Source organism: Doryrhamphus excisus, chromosome 13 (genome assembly GCF_030265055.1).
Source record: "Doryrhamphus excisus isolate RoL2022-K1 chromosome 13, RoL_Dexc_1.0, whole genome shotgun sequence".
NCBI lineage: Eukaryota > Metazoa > Chordata > Actinopteri > Syngnathiformes > Syngnathidae > Doryrhamphus > Doryrhamphus excisus.
In genome coordinates this window covers 13612936-13636414 of record NC_080478.1, presented here as the reverse complement: position 1 = coordinate 13636414, position 23479 = coordinate 13612936, and the positions used below count along the sequence as shown (strand labels likewise).

The 23479-nt window shown below is 43.0% G+C and overlaps 2 protein-coding genes across 6 annotated transcripts in view; one reads left to right on the top strand and one right to left on the bottom strand.

Moving 5' to 3' along the window:
• On the bottom strand, positions 1-21853 carry pdss2 (prenyl (decaprenyl) diphosphate synthase, subunit 2). 2 transcript variants are annotated; one of them, XM_058090424.1, is made up of 9 exons: positions 21333-21853; positions 15994-16128; positions 11167-11365; positions 8677-8751; positions 3060-3233; positions 2688-2819; positions 2545-2577; positions 1112-1304; positions 1-379 (listed from the first exon to the last, which is right to left on the bottom strand). In XM_058090424.1, exons 1-9 carry the CDS (start codon positions 21578-21580, stop codon positions 96-98), a joined length of 1473 nt encoding a protein of 490 aa, XP_057946407.1. In that variant the 5' UTR covers positions 21581-21853; the 3' UTR covers positions 1-95. The 2 variants fall into 2 exon arrangements, with proteins under 2 accessions (XP_057946407.1, XP_057946408.1); XM_058090425.1 differs by lacking the exon at positions 1112-1304 and having other exon boundaries at positions 21333-21848.
• Positions 21220-23479, top strand: part of sobpa (sine oculis binding protein homolog (Drosophila) a) — a 39628-nt gene continuing 37368 nt past the window's right edge. For all 4 annotated transcript variants that reach the window (XM_058090421.1, XM_058090423.1, XM_058090422.1 and 1 more), the window contains exon 1: positions 21220-21309. The gene's annotated coding sequence lies outside the window, so the exon portion shown is untranslated. The remainder of the gene's footprint in view (positions 21310-23479) is intronic.

The following is a 23479-nucleotide window of genomic DNA, read 5'->3' as shown; positions in this document are numbered from 1 at the left end:
TTGACACTGTTTCATTTTTATTCCAGGAATTTAAAAAAAATATGCTGTTGCAGCACATGATGTTTATCCAGTCCAACTGAGAGCACCTGGCTTAATTAATTCCTTTTAAAATTACATTTTGTTTTCTTCATGTCATCTCCTCTGTGGCTCTCATTTGCTGGCACTGGAGTAGCACCAGTCACGAGTCTGTGTGTGTGTGTGTGTGCATTTGAGTGAATCCAGGTCAGAATTTGGTGACAGCCGAGGCGATGTTTTCCAAGGCGGCTCGAGCCTCGGAGGAGGGGAAAGCCTGGATGGCCTCCACAGCCTTGTTGCCATGGTAACAGCATAAGTTGACCGCCAAGCTCACGCCTTTCTCCGATTTCACCGTTGCCACAAGCTGTTAAGAGATCAAAACACATATTAACTTGTCATGTTTGTGTCGCTCGTTTTGCTATGCAGCTTGGAAACAAACCAGCACAGTACAGGAACAAAACTTACAGTAGCATAGTAACTGTGAACCACTCGACAAAAACAACAATCGTGGGCGTTATAGTGTCAAAATGATATGTTCGAAAAGAAGAACCTGACACAAAACATACTTTTTACAATTATATTTGTCTTTACCTTGTTCCAGTACAGTTCTGTTTTCGTGTGTCTCATTTCAATGAGGCATCATGAATATTTACATAACCAAAAAAGGGCAAAGCCAGAGTATGAGAAATACTAAAAATACATTTAATCAGCCCCGACTAAGCACTTTAATTCACATAGTGATTTGGATGTCTTTCTGTGCCTGCTGCTTGTGTTGCTGCATTTCTTTTCGCACATAAATTCCAGAGGTGGTAAGCTCTATGGGCATTTTTTCTTCAAAAAAAGAGCAGATTTTCAGCTCAGCTTCACCCTGACTCTATATTTCATTTAGAAGATCTCTTTGTGCTCTCACTTCACACCAGCTGCTTCGCAAAATAAGTAAATTTCACCCATTCTTCCTTCACTGTGTGTGAGAGAAGCTAGTAGAGGTGACTTGGGCATCTAGTCCGGATGCCACCCTGGTGAGGTGTTCGGGGCATTCCCAACCAGGAGGAGGCAAACCTAGGATATGCTGGAGGGATTATGTCTCGCATCTGACCTGGGAACGCCTCTGTGTCCACTTCTTCCAAAGAGGTGATCAGGAACCAGGAAGTATAGACTTTCCTACTGAGACTGCTGCCCTCACAAACCGCACTCGGATAAGCAGAAGAAAATGGATGAATGGAGAACTTTTCATATCCTTTCCAATCCGATCCAAGTGTACTCCTTAAGCACATGGGTCGAACAAAGTGCTGTTTCATAAAATAAGGAGACAGAATATACAATATTTAGGGCTGTCAAATGATTAAACATTAAATTAATCAGGATTTTGGGCGGCACGGTGGTCGTGTGGTTAGCGCGCAGACCTCACAGCTTGGAGACCAGGGTTCAATTCCACCCTCGGCCATATCTGTGTGGAGTTTGCATGTTCTCCCGTGCATGCGTGGGTTTTCTCCGGGTACTCCGGTTTCCTCCCACATTCCAAAAACATGCTAGGTTAATTGGCGACTCCAAATTGTCCATAGGTATGAATGTGAGTGTGAATGGTTGTTTGTCTATATGTGCCCTGTGATTGGCTGGCGACCAGTCCAGGGTGTACCCCACCTCCCGCCCAAAGACAGCTGGGATAGGCTCCAGCACCCCCGTGACCCTCGTGAGGAAAAAGCGGTGGAAAATGAATGAATGAATGAATAATCATGATTTTCAAATTAATTAACCGCTTCCACCACATAAATGGCAACCGATTTCGGCCATGTTAGCTAGCGAAGGATGCTAACAGAGGCACTTTGTGATAAACACACGGTTGGACTCACACACTGTCTTAACAACACTACAAGACACAAAGCATATTGTAACCAAAACATGAACGCAAACCAAGGCAAAAAGTATGGAGTAAATTTCAAAACACGCTAACGGGGTGTATACATTTAAAGTCAAAGCCTTGCGTTATGACGTATTAGTATGACCACTTAAGCTGTTTGTCTTGATATTCTATCTAAGACTATCTAACTTCATTTTCACTGTGTATTTTTATTGTTGTTTGATTTGATATCTACTACGTGCAAGCCAGTAACAAACAAGGGTTTGCACTTCTGATTTAGAAGGTAAATTCAAAATAACAGGTTGAAGGTCATCAACCCCGTCGCATCATTTCTCCTTCCATGAAAACTTTGGCCCATGTGCCCTTTCCAGCTCAAGGAGATTGCCCCACAATGCGTCTTCGAGCCTCAGTGTCTCCTCCACAAATAGGCTTTGGTAACTAATCTATCCTGCTCTGGTTTCAGACAGGACTAGATAACCCTCCCAAACACCATCGGACCCCTCCTCTGGAGCATCCCACTCTTCTTGCGACCCATGGTTCCCCTCTTCTATTGCACTGACATTGAAAGTGATTTTTTTTAAACTAATGATGACAGTAAAATTGTCCAGCAACTCTTTTGGGGATTTGCATATGTTGTCTTATTTTGAGAAAAAGGAAACAATGATCCTTACTTTTGAGTAATCAAGTTGGTTTCTTGTTTTTGCCTGATGAAAAGGGAAAGAAAAAGTTAGGTAATAGTAATAGTAGTCGCAGCAAACAATCTAAAACTCTATCAAGTTGCTGCATTTGGTGTCACGGGCCAACCTCATAGTACCTGATGCAGTTGCTGCTGCCATCGCTCCTGGCCAACAATGTGACGGTGAAAAACCACAGGGGCGGCGCTAAAGCTGAAGGCCATCTGCTCTCCCATGTTGCTCTTCACAAATGGCTGCAGGTCAGAGTTTAGCTGGGGGGGAGAAAATCGAGGCAGTTTAACAAGCCCAGTGATGACATTTTGAATGATGCTAAGTTATACTCCAGGTGGCCTTGTTAAAGAGCAGCATGACGGATGGCCCTAGACAGCTAGCTAGATGAACATGGTTCTTTAAAATGCTCATTTTTGATATCAACCCATGTTGGAATCCTATATAGTTACACAGGCCTGCAGCAGGCTACAGCAAGAGCAGATGTAAAATGTTGAACTAACCTTGTGACCTAGGGACAAGTGTTTTCCATACTTGTAGGCCAATCTTTGGGACTTTTTGTCGTGTTGCGCCAGTTCCATGGCGGCTTGGCAGCTCTTAGCCAACAGCGCCCCGTGAGACAGGAATGTCTGTTCCTCCCATGCTGCTGTGTCCACACCATCGGTGAGATTATTCTCCTGCAAAATGGATGTGATGGCATGGATGTCGAGTTCTCACTGACCAGCAACATGGCTGTGACACCCTAGAACAAGTCACTCTACTGCTATGTAAAGCTGACATGCAAATATATCAGTTGTTATACAAAAACATCAATCATCCTGTCAAAATGCTAATTACATTATTCATTCATTTTCTACCGCTTTTTCTTCACGAGGGTCGCGGGGGTGCTGTAGCCTATCCCAGCTGTCTTTGGGCAAGAGGCGGGGTACACCCTGGACTGGTGGCCAGCCAATCACAGGGCACATATAGACAAACAACCATTCACACTCACATTCATACCTATGGACAATTTGTTTTTTTTTTTTTTTTTTTTTTTTTTTTTTTTGTCCCGTCCAGCCATTGGGGCAGATAGTATTGTTGATCTAAATGCCCTTACATGCTAGACAGATTTGCTCTGTGTCAGGAAAGGTGTTGGCTACAACTTCCCTGTACCATGAAATTTTATTTGCCGTTATTTGATGTCTTTGTTATGCCATTTGGGACGACCGGACCGGAGCAAGAAGAAGAACAGAAAAGAAGAAGAGAGAAGAGAAAGGTGGGGTCGGGGGGGGGGGGGGGGGGGCAGTAGAGGGAGAGACAAAAACAGCAGCAACAAGAATTCCCAAAACAACAACAGTGACAAACAGAACAGTTAAATGTCAATGATGGCTAAGGGTCACACTGGAGATGATATCAGTGGAATGAAACAGTCCAACTTACCAATAGCAATAGTAACAATGAGGACATGACCCATGATAGTAAACACAATTGCAACCATACAGTTACAGTAATTAAAATCTCATTGCTTGGCATCATTATTACTGTAATAATAGCATACCAATACTATATAAACATCAGGGATAAGAGAGTAGATTGTATAGAGAAGCACCCATGTGCTGTGAGTGCCCATATGGAGGTGTGTTGTGTATGTGAATGCGAGTGTGTGAATGTGTAATTGTCACTGAGAATGACAAAAGGAGAGAGACTGCCTTCTACCACCCAGCAAACCCCGCCCCGCGCAGCCAGGTCAAGCCCCCACCGCCAGAGATCCTCCGGCCCCGTGGGTGTGGGCAAAGCCAGGGCCGACTCCCCAAGACCCGCCCCCGAAGCAACTCCCCGAAGAGACCAGCAAGAGGCCATGGAGGAGCAATCCCAACCGGCAACAGGGCGCCAGCAGGCCGGAGGAGAGCCGCACCCCCGAGACCAGCGGGAGACCATACCCTACTAGGGCAGAAGGGCATCGAAGGCCACACACCCGTGGGCACAGGGGCGTCCCTGCCGGCCGGAAGGGAGCCCGTCCACGGCCGGAGGCACCGCCTCCCGCCCCCCACACACCCCCAGGAAGCAGAACCCGGCCCGCCCCAGGTAACCCCAGGCCCGACCACCGACATAGGACCGCCCCGGCCAGGACAGAAGAGGCCCGGGCACACTGCCCCATGGAGGACCGGGCGGTTGAGATGGAACACCCTACGCCAGACCCCCGCAGAGCCCCCCCCCCCGTATATCTACATGGCCATATACCCACATACACATCCACACATATACATATATATATACATATATATATAATTATAATAAAACTAATCATTAATTATCTAAGTATTTAAAACAATAAATACATAAAATAAACTCAGACACATGCACACCCCATCCACTCAATACACACACATGCTGTGGACGTCCCCGGGTGGGGTGTCCGGGGCATCACAGGGTGGGGGACCCAGGGGTCCCAGACCCACAACCAGGCCCCGAGCCCAGGGAGGTACGGACCGCCAAGGCATAGCACCCCCAGACTCCCCTCGACCACGGCATCAGGGCTACTGCAGTGTGGCAGACAAAGGAGCGGGCGAGGGGAGGAGGCCCGCACATGAGCAAGCGGAGGGGGCGAGCAGGCGAGTGGTGAGGCGCTCCACTGCGCCGGCCGACATCCACCGGGCAGCTCACCCCCGTGAGGGAGAGCCATAGCTCCAAGTCACGGGGAGGCCACGCACCAGAGCCGAGGAGTTAAGACCAGCGCAAGGCCCCCGAAGGACCCCACCATCCACCGGGAGGGCCAGCCCCCCCCGCCCCCAGAACCAGCAGCGCTCCGCCCACGTACCGGAGAACCATCCCCGACGAGCCCTAAGGCAAGACTGGGGATGGGCAAAGACAGGGACAGCGATGCGGCAGAGCATAGGACCAGTGGCAGCAGACACCCAAACGCCCGAAAGAGCACCGCCCCCCCAGCAGGCCCCACCCCGAGGAGCATGCTCCCCATCCCCACACGCCACCCCGGCCCCCGTACCCACGAGCAGGATCAGGTCCCCTCCCAACACACAGCCCGGTCCCCGCAGCAGCCACCACAGCGCAACAACCCCAAGCCACCACCGTAGACTTCAGGCCACCAGCAGCGCGGACCCCACTGCCTGGAGGCCGGTGAACGCCCCCCCGAGGGCACGTTGGCGCCCGCGACCCAGGACAGATCCAGGGAGGTAGCGCCAACCATGACACCAGGGCAAGCCCCGGCGTCAGCTGGTTCCAGCGGGACCCCCAGGAAGGCCAGGCAGACCAGACCAAAATATCCTGCAGCCCAGGGCACCCCGAGCGAGCCGCCAAGCCCCAGCAGCCAGCGGGCCAATCGCGGGGGTAGGCAGTAGGCTCTCCGGTCCAGCCCGCTACACCTGTGTGTGTGAAGATGGTATTGTGTAGATAGTGCAATTAAAAATAGGCCTGTCCCATAGGGCTGACCTATGTGTGTGGTGTATGTGTATGTGTGTGTGTGTGTGTGGAAGGAAGCTGAGCAATGGTGGGTCCCCTGCCTGCCCAGACCCCCCCCCAGAACTGAGTGTCTAAGGTGCGGTTAAAATTGAAGGGTGACCAGCCAGAGGAATGCCGAGGACAAAAGGGCATCCGCAAGGAAACCCTTCGCCCCCGGCAAAACCAGTTGCAGGCCACCCCCCAAAGTCCTACATGTATGTGAGGTGGTGCAGTGCAGCAGGGAGGATCGGGGCCCCACACACGCCCACCCCGCACTACCGGCCAACCGAGCCGGGCAAGCCAGCCGCCCGGAGCAAGCCCCGGGCCACAGGACCAACCACGGGCCCCACCCAGCCCATCGTGGCGGCCAGTCCGGCCTGCCAGCTCCCCCCCGGAGGGCCCCACCAGAGATTGAGCCAGCTATGCCACCCCCGGACCACCAGGAGCCGCGGACAAACCACACGCCCCGAGGCTGCTCCTACAACCACCAGAACAGCAGGAACCGCGCCCCGGCAACACATCCGTCACCATGGCAGCCCAGGGAGTGACACCACAGAGACCGCAGGAGAACCGGGACCCGCATGGGGAAGAGCCCAACCCCACCCCCCGGGCTCGTGAGCCAAGAGTGCCAGGGCGGGACAGAGACACACACACCAGGCAGCAGAGCCCACCAGGCAGACGATACCCCAACAGCCGCAAAAAGTGAATGCCCCCCCCAGTCCCACCCTCCACCACAGCGCCGACCCGTCTCCACCACATCTCCCATCCACCCACGGACCCGCCAAGTAGGACACCCCGGAGGCGGGAAGACCGCCACCAGACCGGAGACAGAAGGGGCCAACCAGACACCGGCAAATAGCAGGGGCCGCCCGTGAGCCACCGGCCAGCCCCACCCCCCAACCCTTGGTCGAGGCCCCCCCACGACCCAGAGCCCACCACCCCGCCCCCCAAGCAAGCCCCCCGCTAATTCCGGCCCACGCCGCGCAGAGCACCACCCCCACCGCTATCCGCCCCGCTACCCACGCACCCACAGCCAGCCCCCCACCCGCCCGCCCCACATCCACCACAACCCAGCCATCCCTCCACCGAGGGGAGGGAAGCAGGTAATGCCCCACCCCAGCACCGCACCTCCCCACCCAGAGCCCAAGCTGCACAAACGAGACCCCCCCTCCCGTATGAGCTTACCAGGCGCCCCACCCGGGGCCATACACCTACCATACACAAAAATTAAAATTGAGAATAAAAATAATAAAAAAAATAATAATAAATAAATAAATAAATAAAAATAAAGTAAAGTAATTGATAATAATAATAATAATAGTAACCATAATAATAATAGTAGTAATAATAATAATAATAATAATAATAATAACAATAATAATAATAATAACAATAATAGTAATAATAATAATATTTATTGATAGTTATGTATGTATAATAATGATACTACTATTGATACTTAATATATAATAATTTATATAAAATATATTTTCCAATAATTTAGATCTTTTAACTATTTTAGATATGATAATAATAAATATATACATGCATACCTACACACACACATATATAGCCATGTACATACCTAAGAGGGAAGGCTCTGCAAGGGCAGCGGGGTATAACCACCCGTACCTATGGACAATTTGGAGTCGCCAATTAACCTAGCATGTTTTTGGAATGTGGGAGGAAACCGGAGTACCCGGAGAAAACCCACGCATGCACAGGGAGAACATGCAAACTCTACACAGAGATGGCCGAGGGTGGGCTAATGACATTAATTACATTAATTTAAACATAGAACATCCAAAATCTATGACTATAAATGTTTCAAGTAACTACTGTACTTATCGACCTCCTGCATTGATGAAAAGTTGATGATTAGGTGAACTGGGCTTAGGGTTATGTTGTTATTTGTTATGTCACAATAATCAATAAATCAATTAACCAGACAATAAATAAAAACAAACTTGATACTTTTGCCGGCCTCGATATATTGACGTGCATACATGGCGTTGTTCCTGCTCGCTCTATGAAACAGGCTAGATGACAAGACACACTGTGCATCTGCCTCATAACCTAAGTGCATTGGTTCGAAAGCGGAATGAATAGAATGAGTGAACCCTCCTGCCAGTCGTTCAGTCTCTTTGTCCCAGTGGGGGGAGGCGAGGCACTAGTGAGTGTACACTAAGAGTGCTGCAAATGAGTGTTGTGTGGAGTAGCAAGCAAGCAAACGCAAATGGGTGAATTTCCTCAAAGTACCAGCGACAGTGCAGTTTGAGAGTCATGACACACAAATGATAGGGATTTGAGGCCATAACCATTTGATAATATACAACATTCAATGAACAGGGGAAACAGTACAGACAACATAATACCTCAAGTAGAATGAAGACTAAGTACTCTGTACAAGAGTAATTTACACCATGTACACCATGGCTCTGATGAGGAATTAATTTGAGTTGTTCAACATAGACAAGTTGGCGATCTAAGTCGGACTGACTGAAGTAGGTTCCACTGTATTATGTTAGATTGTCATTGTTACCTCATTGACTTAGCAGGTGAGAAATACTGAAGTATTGGTGAAGGTCTGTGCTTGCAGAGTGTTCTATTTGACCTTGCCAAAAATATCATTTTCTGTTATCACTGCATTCCTTCCATTAACTAAGAATAAAGACAGTTATTTACCTCATTGTTGTTGGAATTCTCAGAGTAGATTCCTTGAACTAAATCACCAATGGCACTGGAGATCAGTTCGACAACCTGTGGAACAAAACAAAAACATAAAGCAAAGCAGCAATTTGGGTTCAAATGCCCCCTGCCCAACCCCGACATACTCCCTTCAGCGACAGAAAACAAAGGTCAAGAACATAAAACGACATGGCAACAGGTGGAGGAACTGACAAGGTGACAACATATCTTTAATCACTAAGACTGCAGACAGAACCTACACAATGATAATCACGTCCTGCTGAAGTGTGCGCTGAATTGATAAGTGTCATTCAAGACATTAGTGCTGATCAGACCTGAAACATGGAGGTAAATAAGGTTCTTCAACTTTGACAAGTTAGTCAGTGAATCCAAGATATAATGCAATTTGCCTCGTCTGACTAAGAGGCATAAGGTGCTCTAATTTAATCAACAGGTTTGTGGAATTAATCAGAAGCAAGTTTAATAATGACGATGGCGATGGTGGTGTTCCATCATGCATTTTGTTCCATCAGCGTCAGATCACATTTAGTTTATAACAGGATGGAGTGAAGCTATAAGGAGTATAATGAGATGGAACAAGCAGACATTCATTTCACTGTAATACACAATTATCCCTGCGTATTAGCTATGTTTGGATGTATATTTTATTGAAAAAAAAAATATTTCGACATGCATTTATTTGCAGAGGCATCACAGTCCTCACTGCAACTCTCAAGGTTTCCTATTTTGTTTTGTTCAAGACTGCAGTTGCCAATTTCCTCTTACAGGGGGCATGCATGACTACATTTTAGCTTCCAGAATCACTGCTCTTTGTTTGCTTGTCATATGAGAGGCTGATTTGAATTTTCACAACAGAAACTATAGGAATAATTGAAGACACATTTACAGCTCATTGAGCTCAATCCAGACATCCTTAGTTGATCAGAAAAGTCTGGTGATGCTAATGCTTGCGGTGCCCTTAGGGTAACAGAATCCATCGGGGGAAAATATTGAGGAAACCCGAGCTTCACCCACTGAGCAGAAAGGACAATGTGCCTACAGTGTTACTCTGGTGTCTCTGCCTGTCTTGGGAAGTGGGGGCCCGGTGAGGTGGGCTTTTTTTGGAAAGTATCAGATAAGCTCTCGCTCGGCCTCAGCCTTATTCCATTCCCAAATCCAGCCGGATCGTGTTTTGCCGACAGGGCCTGCAAAAGGGAAGAAACCAGAGCTGCCGGGCGAGATTACTTTACAGTTTACACAAGTAACGGCATAGGTTACTTCTCAAGGCCATGACACCCGGTCTCCATCACAGCCTTACACTATCTCAAAGCCTTAAAATGCTCTCTGATAACCCATTTGCAGGTTTTCGTGTTGAACAGATGTTATTGGACAGACTACAAAAAATGTCATTTCAGTCGTGTTTTCCTGTAGGTTTCCAGATCATAGTAACATAGTAAATTAGTCGAGTAAAGCCACTTCTTGAAAATTATGTCAATAATGTGATCCACGGCTATTTCAATTAAAACCACATGTGCTCTGCCCCGCTTTTTCTCATGTTTTAACTGTGTATTAACGAATTAATGTAGTATTTTAATGTATCTTTTACTCTGTTTACTTGCTTTTATTCAACTCCATTTTTCTGTAAAGTGTCTTTGAGTATTTTGAAAAGCGCTATACAAATAAAATGTGTTATTGTTATTATGTACATATAAAAGAAGGACAAAATGACTCAACGTACATGAGATAAAACTTATCAACACATACAAAATATGCAAGACTTATAAGACTAATAATCCACATGACAGAATCCATATTATAACGTTCATCCTTAAATAGCATGGCTTAATAGCCTATTGTATGGAAAGTGTAGCTGATGAAGAGGCTTGCAAGATGATGAAGATGTGTGACGAAGGCAAGAAAAGGTTGGGGTCAACTGATCAACAAGAGAATATACACTGATGATAGTTTACAGCTTTCAATTAACCCTTTTATTCAATGTCCTCTCACGGCTACATTTTTTTCCCAGAACACCTGAATCACTTAAATGTCACATAACTATTATTTATAACGTTTCACCAGCTGGGTGAATTTATTCTGAACTCTATTAGATTTCAATGTTTCAAGTAAAGATATATTATATTGATAGCTATATAGATACCTCATTATACTACATACTGTACATATTTTCACAATGGATTATTCTGCCACCACGGGAATTTATAAGGAACTTTTCTAACTAGATGATGCGATCTTAGCAGACATTGCTAAGAGCGTGAATGCAGAAAAGCTGAAGCAAAATTGAAAAGCTTTGAAAAGTTACAAAAATCTACATTTAGAATGAACACGGTGGCCATTCAAAAGCTGAAGCTAGACTGAAATGCTGTGGAAATATGCTAAAACGTAGACTCAAAGTAAGAGTAAATTGCACTGTACTGTATAACCGTACTCACAGGTACAGTTAAATGTTTTTGATGACACACACATTACCTTAGTGTTGTTCAACTGGGCCAGTCCAGTACAAGCATTTGCAAGCAGGAAGTCGCCGCTCAGGACAGCCATTTTATTCCCAAACTCCATGTCCTTCAATGGGCCATCACAAGCCGTCAATTCTTTCAAATTGACAATCCCACGATGTACCAGGAAAGCCGTGTGGATTAACTCTGTGATTTCTGCCAAATTCCGCTGGCTAGGAAAGACAAAAAATAAAAATTCAAAAAGTCAAACAGATTTAAGGAGAAGCGTTCCAGAGATCTGACATTTAGAAAAGCTTTTGCAATGAAAGCTTGATTGTTGTCCTACCGGGAAAATATGCAGCAAGTATGATCACCAAACATAATATTCAATATCTACCTTGAATCAGTTATCACATTATTTATTATAGCAATGCCCTTTTAGAACAGTGCTTCGTCTTGTACTAAAATTAAAGACAATACATTTGCTTTTGTGGTGAGCAGTGTTCAAAATTAAAATACATTTATCATTAGCATAAAATAGCCATTTCTGATTGTGCACATCTCTGAATAGAGCCTTTCAGGGGAGCCTTGGGGAGGATATAATCAAATGTTGATTCAGTCATTGGTGGGGGATAATTAGGCTCCTCTCCATATGGAAGGTGCTCACGGTGTTGCGACAGAAGAGATTCATCCAGACAGGGTCGGGTGCCCTGATAGCCACTTACCTTTTTCTGCCACAGTGAGAAACTGATGAGCCACACACAAAGAGATGCACAAACGCACGCACACAAATCTTGGATGTAGCCAGGTAATTGCCGTGTTCCATGTCTTCCATGTTTTGTTTTTTTTTTAAAAAGATGTGATTAACATGCAATAATGTGATCTATTTTTGCTTTTCTCAATCACACACATTGTCTGTCTGGTTTCTATGCTGAGTGTTACAACTTAACACAATACTCTCCCTTGAGGAAAGTTAATATGTTCAAGCTTCAAATGTGCGGAAAAGATGTTTTGACAGTTGCTTGTTATCAAGGTGCCATGGGGGGCAAAATCGTAACAGCTTTCAACCATTGTTAAGGAGAGAAAGCAGTTGTGGCTCATTAAAATATCATTGTAAAATATAGCCATGTTCAATAAATGGCTAGAACATAACCAAAGATAAAACAGCCATGAGGACTGAATAGTCAAACTGGAGCAGTTATCTTGCATTAACACGATGCAAACTGTTGCACTAATACACTGGAGCTCTTGCAATGTAACGTCTAAATGATGACAAATTCTACATTTCACTTGAGGAGCTGCATCCCAAACCAAAGTAACAAAAGAGCTATCATTCATCGGCTTCTATGACTATTAATTGCATTCATTTATTGACTTGTCTTTTGACTTGTCTTTAATACATGCATGAATGTTCTGTCCAGTGTCCAGTATTTTTGACTTGAGAGATTACTTTTAAAAAAAGGAAAAAAAAACACCTTAAACTGTATTATGGAAAGCAGGAAGTAAACAAATGTAACAGTTACTGATTGTAAAAGTACCAGATGGAGGGGTAGGATTTAATAAGCTTTGCTTCTTCCTACTCCTTTTGGACATGTGGAACTGTGAACTGATTATGGGATGCACTCAATTGTAATCTGATGCATGTTCAAATGAAATAAAACCATTACCATTTATCTTTTTATTAATTTCCATTAAGAAAGTCCTTTCCTTCTGGGACCTCCGATGGACAACGACAAAGACCAATGGAAGTTATTCTTTCTGTAAAGTTACTCTTTACAGTAGGGAGTCTAATAAAAAGAGGAGCCTAATAATGTAATAATACTGATAACACTAATTACAAAATAGATACAATTTCTTTAATACATGTAATTCCATGACAGAAAATAGTCATTCTCATTTTTTTGCATAATCGTGCAGCCCTAATTCAAACTATTGCATTAGCATTTTCATGCTAGCCTGCAGAAGCTTGCAAACAAATAATTCAAAAATATATGAACACCATCACTGGCTAGCATATGTTATAAACAGTAAAAAAAACATTAAACATTTTGTTAGGCTATATATTCAATAGTTGCTGTATTATTATTAGTAGCTAAACTTTGTCAAATCGCTACCATTAGCTGCCAATAAACATAATTGATGTGCATGCATGCCTAACCAAATTTGGAAAAGGGTGTGTTGCAATGCTTTAAAAATGTTTTTTTGAAATTTAAATTAAAACATTGCTTATATAACAAGTCTGAACCTGTAACAAAGAATTCACTATGCGTTAGCTGTTCATCTTAATTTACTGGTAATTAGAATATGGGGCATTTTTAAGCCAGATTTGTAAAACAGATCTCTTTACTCTGCTATATCTAAGATCTTATTGTGTAACAAGTTCATGAATAAATTGCTTCAAGCATCATAATATAGGTATATTAAATTTCAAGAGTGCCCACAATAACCTCATCAAACTCAAGGTATTAAAATGATAGCTCGTATGGAGTTCATGAAATGTTCATACATTTTAATTGTCCTTTTATCTTCAGTAAACGCTTGTAGTGTCTCATAATGATCATGAAAAGATAAAGCAGAAACAAATAATTTGATAAAACATATACTGATTTTGAAGTAAAGTACAAAGTTTAGCCTCCAGGATGGCAGCTCAACTCTTTCTGCATCCACTACATCCCACACCTTATCTCTCAGTCCAGATCTGTGGCTTGGGGCTTTGGGAGGAAAAAGGGGGACAAGGGGGCCTGTGTATAAATAGCTTTGGTACCCGGTTGCATAGCAACTGATGCCATCTTGCTGAGTTGGAACGCCCCTCACCACGCCTCTCGTCCTGAGTGTTCTAAGCCATTTCCTCCCTCGAATGTCTGCCTTACCACCACAGCCTTGAAGATGTGAGTGTGACTTCAAAAAAGGAGGACTGTCCATCAGACAGGACAGTGTGATGTGTTCAATGGCATGCATATGAATATACAGTCATTTATTCATGCGACTGTCTCTCTCCCTTATGCTATATCTTATCTCTGTGTTTCTTATCTATCTGTATGTCCGATCTACCATACCTATCAACATATCCATCCATCCTAGCCGTCCATCCATCAATCATTGCTATATTTTGGTGAATCATCAGTGTCAGGCAGCAGAGTGGGGAATCTTTCACAAATGCTGCCTGTCAGGAGGGAGGACACCATCCCCCAGAGGTTTCAATCATCCCCCACCTTCCATCTCGCCATCAGCAGAGGTGTGCTAATGAGCCCGAGAGAGGTTAGAGGAAGAGCGCCAGGAAGCACAAATGAGGCGATCAAGTCATCCTACATGCACGTCTACGTGTGGGGTCAGGCTGCCCATCACACTACAGTGAGTGAATGCGTGTTATAAGTCAGTGATCCGGTATGACAAGGTGACGCCAGCACCAAGGCGAGAGTGGAACATCAAGCTACCAAAATGAGTTGACCAGAGTAGAGCACCTGTTCTGTATGTAGTTTATGGGAATTAATTCTAATATTAGGACCTTTGCACACAGACACTGCTCCAGTACAAACATACAAGTGTTGTGCCAGCCAGCAGTAAGAAAGAACCTTTTCAGGCATCCATATTACACGTCAAGCCAACCTCAGCAGCAGTCACTTCTGGAAACCACTTGGCACACACCCACATGCCTGTTCAGAGCCGCATTCTGCTACCCGATGATGTGTGTCAGAAAGGCAGAAAGAACCTGAGCCCAAAAGTGGAGGCCTTTTGACAGCCGGAAATGTAAACTAACACTTGACTTCTATAACATGAAAGTTTTACTCATAGAACAAATTATGACCATAAGGACAACTAATTGGATATTGGAAGCTATTTTACATCTCATACTACGTATTACTATGATCAAAAGTTATTGGAACGCGCATAAGCCCTCATGTTGCCTAACTCCTGAAGTCAGGGTCCACATTGTTCTTATTAAAAAGCGCCTGTTTTAGTCAACAACATCGACAACCATGGTTGACTGCTTTTGTTGACATAAAATTAGGGACTCAAGGGGGTAAAATTTGTATGAAAAATCTACCCATTTATGTTGACATACAGTGTGTTGTACTTTAGTCAACTTCCTTTTGTTACGCTAAGCAGCGTGAAAAGACAGCAGTTACTGCCGAGACAAGATTTTAAGATAAATTTAAAGAAAAGTACAATAAAAAAAATATGACTAACGTAAAGATTTTTACTTAACTGTCATAAAACAAGTGCGTTTTGAAATGTTAAATTTCCCAAATAAATGGTAGCGCTAGAATTTGCGCTGTTCTGTTTGTATTTAGTTTGTGTTGAAGGTTCTGTGGAGCTGGACAAGTAAGTTTTGTTCTTTTTTATGTTGTTGCCACTTTCATGCTGATGGGCTCACCCTAATCATTATTCATATTCCCACAGAAAAGAAATAAAAATACTTGCAAATGTTTACGAAGTTACTTTGCATTGCTCTTCACAACGCTCCCTCTTTTGCTGCAAGTATAGAGACAAAGTGCCTGTATAACTGACGAGATGTCTCACTTTGTTTGCCGTTGTAGATGGAGATGAGGAAAACAGGCATGCATGCCCAAGGCAATATATGGAGGATGACAAAATTTACTGCGTTCATAACAAAAAAAACTAAAACAACCATCTTCTCCCTGCACAAGTGGTTATGGCTCATTAGCATGGAGACAATGAGCAAAAGCAGCATGATTGAATCTACCCACCTCTGACCCTCATTTGACCTTACAGTAAAGTAAATGTCTTTATATATATTATTTTTCTAATAAAACAATCATCGTTACCTACAAATGAATTCATGACCAGTTTGTTACTAACTTTAATCTTTAATCGGTGTTAGTCACATGAGTGGATTTACCTGGGATAGATGCCACTGACCATGTCCTGGGCTAAGAGATCTGAAGCTGTGTGGCTCGGTCCGGCAGCTTTTGAAAGAAGCAGGACGACCAGTCCTCTCATTTGAAGGTTGTTCCTGCTGTCATAGACGAAACCTCTGCGAGAAAAAGAAAACAAATATATTTGAACAATCAACAAATGTCTTATTCAACTACAATGGAATGTGTACATTTTGATAAATGTATATGTCCACACGAGAGCAGAAAATCATTAATTAAAAAAAATTAAAATTTTATATTTTCTACTGTAGCATTAAGTCATTTATTCAGTCCCTGCAGGTCAACCACTTAGTGAGAAAATGTCATATCCAGCTCAATGTAAGTTCACTACCTAAATAAATTGGGGCTGCGCATGATAATACTGCTAGAATTTGTGACACAATACAAAAATGCCATGTATAGCGACAGGCACATACCTGCCTGGAACCTCCTGTTTGACCCAGGAAGATTTTACCCTTCTTTTGCTTGGATTGCTTGTGCTATTGGCATTTTTGGAAATATATTACTTTAATTACAAAGTTATGGATCTGCAATGATAATCTGTAATCTGATCGAATTGCAGCCCTCAGAGCCATAATGGAATCAAAAAAAGCCTAGCGATTCTCACTCTGATCTTCCCTGTAAAAGTGCGCCATGTCTGTCAGGCTGTGAGACTGTGTACAGCATGTCCAGTCATCCAACAGATTTTCCATTGGATTGAACACTGGCCTCTGGCAGCTGTGTACAGAATACTTAATAATTTAAAGAGTTTGAATGTGATGTGGTTATTTATGAACAAAACCAAGCCTGACTATTAAGCAGGTTAGGACAGTTTCTCAAAACTTTATTTTAAAGCTGCAACTATAAATCGATGGGCTCACACTGGATCCAGGCCGCGGCCGCCGGAAGCATTCTGTAAGATTGAAATGTCTGTAGTAGGCTCACGCCAGCTCTGTGTGGCGCTTATTTCTTTTGGTTGCAGCCCTACTTTAACAATTTTTTTGTATCCCTTAAGGATTTCCATTTGTGAGGTGAACAATACAAATGTCCTTTTCTACATAAACATTTATTCACCAGACAAAAAAAAATGCATCATTTTTGACAGTGATGCATACACATAGTATATTGTATGGCAATTATAAGGATATAGTAATAGGTTTTGCTTCTAAACTATATTTATTTTATGGACACAGAAATTCATGCACATAAACAACGACGGGCACGCACACAGCGCAATGGATGCAGCCTGTGTGGTGGCTAGATTAAATATCCTTTTAATGTCTCGGGGGAGCGCTTAGAGAGAGCACCTCTAATCCTGTCCCTATGGGAGCCCCTTGTGCAATGAATCAAGCTCTCGTTAGGGGCTCCGAGGCAGACAAGCGGCCACACCCCCACTGCTCAATGCCCACATTTCCCAGACATCAAGCTCACAACTCCCACCCACCGCCGTCAACCCAGCACCCCACTGCTCTAAGACCCACCCCTGCACCACAGGAGGAGGTGGAGGACAGAGTGGATGTGGGAGATGGAGCATGAAAAGAGGGAGGGAACGCAGAGAGCCATAGTGGGAAAAGAGCTTGGCCAGAAATGAGAATGCAAAAAAAAAAAAAAAAGACAGAATGAATACATGAGTGATTCAGTGTTGTGGTAATGGAAAAACACACAACATATGCAGGCAAAAGGTGCAAGTTATGCACCTTTCCTTAAAGCTTTTTCCAAAAACAGAGATGACTTTGTGGAGCACCAATTCTCCACCCTACTAAAAGGGTGCAATTATGGTCACTCTAATGTTTTTACCCTGTAGAACAATGAAACAAGGAACATGCTGCGTGCAAAACTGAAAAGATTTGGAGAGAGAATAATATGAAGCTGTCCTCCTCTGAGAGTCTGTATGGGCCAGTGACCTAAGGGTTGGAGATGATTAATATTTATGTCACTATCCACAACAGCATACATCAATCAATCAAAACTGGTCTTTTGAAGGGAATGTGACATGGATGGTATGAGAAAGTGAGCGAGATAGTGGCATAGATGGAGGAGAAAGAAATGGGCTGCTGTCATCTTTAAAAGGTTGTCAGCAGGTCACCGTGTATTCTTCTTCAAAGTGTGACACAAGAACTTTCACCAACCTACGAGGAACAGGAATTAACACCTGCAAAAATCCTGTCCATGAGAGAAAAAAAAATACATTTGGTGCATTTTCATAAAGCATATACACGGTATGTACAGATGCAAAACACGAAGAACAAGACTGTACTATGCTCATATATTAACAAAAGTGTCAGATTGCAAAGCTACACTAACTCTCTTTTTGGCGATTCAGTCCCTTCCTTCTGCAATATTCTTAGTCATTACTCACCCTCTTTTCAGCAACCAGTCTAGTTTGCATATTTTTCGTCCATAGGTTGTGACACAGTTACAGTATTGTGCAAGTGGAAAGGCAAAACATGTCGTTTTAGCAATACACAATCTACACCTCTTTATATAGGGATGTGGTTCCCATACAATGTATTCATTAATTTGTAGTGGCCCGTCCCAAATAGATATGGCACTACCTGTTCGCCCTAAACACATCATAATGGGACTGAATATTGCTTGCTTTTCCAAAACCGTACAGTAGATGGCATCGTATTTTCGCTTAAAAACACGTCAAATATGCACCTGGTCTGACAGAGAATAAGAAGACATGGCAGGAGAGACCACCAACTTAGCAACAATATATATGCGATATTTAGTATTCCAACCCCTCTAGGTTCTGTTTTTTGACTACTGAGAAATCTAGAGACTTTTTCTTATTGGATACTTTTGGAGACATTAAATCATGTATCACTTTTGTCAACGAGAAGCTGGTGCTGCTATCCAGGTGGCTTTATTTAGCTTATGAAATAAAATACAAAAATTAAGCTATACAAGAAAGTCCATTTGCAATTCTAAACTTTTTTTCATTTGATGTTTTTTTCTCACTTTTTGTCTTCCACAGCATCCATGAAAACTACACGCACATGCAAATTTGAGCATGACGTCATCTAGCCATCCATCAATTTTCTATGCCGCTTGTGCTCACTGGGGTCACAGGAGTATGCTGGAGCCTATCACAGCTGATTTTGGGTGAGAGGCTGGGTACACCCTGCGCTCGTCACCAGCCAATGCCAGACATATCATCTCGCCTCCCCACCAAAACCCATTGCCACAAATAGATTGTAATCCTGTGGGATTTTTATTTTTTTTTAAAAGAAACTCCTGATTTCAAAATACATCTAGAAGAATCTTCCACAGTCTTTGGTTTTGTATGGTTGATTTGCTCCTTTAAACCAAATCCCAAACTCAGTCGAGACTACTGACTGGCCACTCACATTCACCATTCACAAGCGTCGACATTAAAATGTTAAGAGGCGCTATCATGCAGGAAATGAAATCTGTCAATATTCACCCAAGTACTGATAACTAACTGTCCAGTCAAGATTATTATTAAAGAACAAACACAAAACTACGCTATTTTGTAAAACCTCAATGGCTTCAGTTTGCCATAGTCTGCGGCAATCGATTTCGGCGCGGTTGATCACTTCCTGAGCAAACCTTTTGCCATTCAACTTCAACTCATCACTCATCTTAACTAATAAAGTGTTAATAATAATTTCTCTATTACATTGCTGTGTGATGTATTAGCACTTTCTTGAAGACACCCTGAGAAGCAACAGTACGTGGAATATTAACCTGCCCGCAACTTCAATTAAGATGTTGAGTTACTTCTGAGCTCTGTTGTTACTCTGCTTGCTAAGTAAAGAATTACAGTTAAAACAGATTTCTTTTTAAACTAGAACTTCAAAACCTCTCTGTTCTCTAGATGTACAAACACACGGCACACTTCCACAAACTTCAGAAGACAGTTAACTTGGCCTCAATTCTACAGAATGAAATGAAAAACTGAAATCCCACACCAAGGGGACCTATCTGTCTGCTATTAAAGATATTTTTATCTGCTGCGTGTCTAAGTCAGAGACATAGTGGGAAATATGAACCAGCCTTACAATGATGACAGGAGTCAGACTATGAAGCGGTCTGAACCCCTGACACACACACACACACACACACACAATCGTTTTACAACACTCAAAAGGATTGTGATATCAGATTTAGGCATATAGGTTATTACACCCTTGAGGTTCTATTTCAAAAGACACAGGTATGTTCTCCAAGTCAATACCTGCAGAATATCAGTCAAACTACGCTGACATCTGAAGGTCTTTATCACTATCAATCGCTCACAAAGACTGCTTTTTGCTCCCATGTTTACAGTGAATAAAACTGATAAACTGTGATGACTTCTTTTAGAATTTGAAATGCTGCGATCATGTCAAGATACATAAATTTAACCAATACCTGAAAATGATGCACAGTCTTGCAACTTTGTCCAATGCTTACAACTTCCCTGCACATTATGGGTAATCATGATAATTTTCGCTAAAACGGTCAAACACGTGCTTGTTTCTTGTGTAAGCAGAGCTTGAACAGCAACGTGCTATTTAATTAACAAGAAATCAAAGAAATACGGATGGTCTAATAATTTTTTCAATGACTGTAGATTAAGTGCACATTTTTGTATTTATTTATGATGAGGGCTATTGGCTAATGGTACCGTATACAGGAAGGTTTGAACAATTCCAAGGTCCAAATAGGCAATTATTAAATTACACTGGTTATTTCGGGAGTTTTCACTTCATGGTAGGCTTGTGCCCTGGTAGTTCCTGGGTTGTATCTGTGCATCCTTACTGATTTCCTTTCAAATGCGGGTGACAGTATGGGTTTTCTTCCTAGTGACACAGCCAAGTAATTTGTATGTTCAAAACTATAATTTGAACCAATGATCTTGAAATCTGCAGTTACTTAGGAATTTACCTGTGTAAATTTACTATTATATTTCTTACATCTTTGCTGAGTTCCTGGACGTTCCCATTTTTGTAATTATAGGTAAAACCAAGAACTGTTGCCAAACCTTATTTACTTAAAGAGCGTTTTGCAAAGCTTTTATGGCAACAATAAAGCGTGGTTAGAAGTAATGATAGTCAACTTCACATAATTTCTTTACAGAATTGTCAGCTACTTTCGCATAATTTATTACATTTATTTCCTCCACCCGAAGACAAGGCCCCTGTTCTAATTTCCACCCGGAAATCAGGATAACATGTTTCATGCATACTGAATGATCCGAAGAACGATCGGTACAACCCACTTGTCTCAATCAGAAGAAGTTTGATCGGGTCTCAATATTCTGATTGACATTTTTAGGAGAATTATAAAAGGTAAGAAGAAACGTTAGTGTTACCTTGCTGTGTTGAGTAGAGGGTGTTGAGTTCCGACCAGCTTCCTGACATGCATGGCTACGTTACTGAGCTCATCGCTGAGCAGACAGCGCAGGCTCATAAAAGACGTTGGATAACCCACAATCTTCTCGGCGTCAGACACCACTTTAGTCCAGTTTGATGGCCCTGAGCTGGAGAAGAGGCTCAATGTCCGCTGTGCTGGTATGGACCAGACACGACAGGGAAGTCGCGTCCATATAGGTGCAATCATTCTAATCCCTGTAGCTCCAACTATACCACCATTTCTTGACAACCGTCTACACTGGCGGGCAAGTATTTAACGACATTTTACGACTTAGTCCTTTCATCGCGACACCCTGTTAAATAGTTTTCATGGGTTAATATGTGACAGACACAACTTACTGTCTCCTAACTAGCCGCTTTTCAACTCACGACCTGTCACAGGGCGCAGCCATCTTTACTGACGTCGAACGTGACATAATTCTACGAGTCGAACACGTCACTTCCGGAACTCCCAGCCTACTGGGCATTGGGCAAATCAGAACGTATTTTAGTTGCTTTAGCCAGATAGTTTGATAAGAACATGACTGTAAACATTAGATTTTAAGTTTTATATTTTAAGTTACAAGAGTAGAGAGGCCACTAGTAAGAAAACAATGTGGGAATTCTTATTTAACTCATTACAATTTGTAATCCTTGCAATGCAATGTCATTACTGCGTGCAAAATGTTACAGCGAAGCTAATGTTTTGAGGGGGAAATGACATTAAGGACATATTTTTCTTATTATTACAGATAATGATGTTTGGACTGTGAATTACCAGTCAAGTACACATTGAGAGGTACATCATAGAAACACTCACTTCCGTTTTCATTTTTCTGTACATTTCTGTAATATACAAATTTAAGTTAGCTTTAAAACATGTAATTCGAACCATGGTGATTAATTCATGATGTGCCTCCTCACATTTCTGCTAATATTTTATTTTATCTTTTCATGGGATAACAATGAAGAGACAACACTTAGTACTAAAGTAGTCTGTGGGCAGCTTGAATAACAGTGTCAATTTGCTGTCCCCTCAAAATAACTCAACACTCGACAATTAATGTATAAACCCCTGGTTCCTGTTAAACTATTAATTATGCCCAATTAGCCACTTTTCTTGTGTGAATGGGCAAATAAGCCTGTTCAATTTGATACTATCACTCTCACACTCTCTCATACTCTGCAATTGGTTGGCGACCAGTCCAGAGTGTACCCTGCCTCTCTGCCCGAGTCAGCTGTAATAGGCTCCAGCACACCCCCCTGGATCCTAATGAGGATAACTGGAAGTTTAACATGGCACCTGATGGCAGATAACTCTGAAGATGTGAAAAAGAAAACAATTGTTGGTGTACATCAATGGATCTCAATTAATCCAAGAATTTTGGATATCACCCTCATTTAAACCATGCAAACTCATAAAACAAGGGCACAAAAAAGTGACAAAATTAGTGCAATCATAAAAAGTCCCACCACCATTTTTCACAAGGATTGTCCAGTAGAATGAGTCCAGGTGATGACTAGCGAAGTTTAGCTGAAGCCTGGATGGCTGATGGAAGATGGAGATGAGGTGGTAGATGGAGGATGCAATCCACATTCACAGAGGATCCCAAAAGACCCTCCAAGCTGAGTACAAGAGGAGACAAAGATCTTCTCTAGAGTAGGATGATCACTCCTAACATATTTTTGTGTGCTTGAACTGCATTCATTCATTCTTTCATTTTCTACCGCTTATCCTCATAAGGGTCACAGGGGTGCTGGAGCCTATCCCAGCTGTCTTCAGGCAAGAGGCGGGGTAAACCCTGGACTGGTTGCCAGCCAATCACAGGGCACATATAGACAAACAACCATTCACACTCACATTCATACCTATGGATAATTTGGAGTTGCCAATTAATGCACGGGGAGAACATGCAGACTCTACACAGAGATGGCCGAGGGTGGAATTGAACTCGGGTCTCCTAGCTGTGAGCCCTGTACGCTTATCATTTGCAGCCCTTTTGGCGTGCATACATGAAGAGATAGTAACACAATATCAAACTAGTGCTATTTTTTGCCTTTTGACAGGTTGGTTGGTTTCAGGTTGGTAACAAGATTTATCCACATT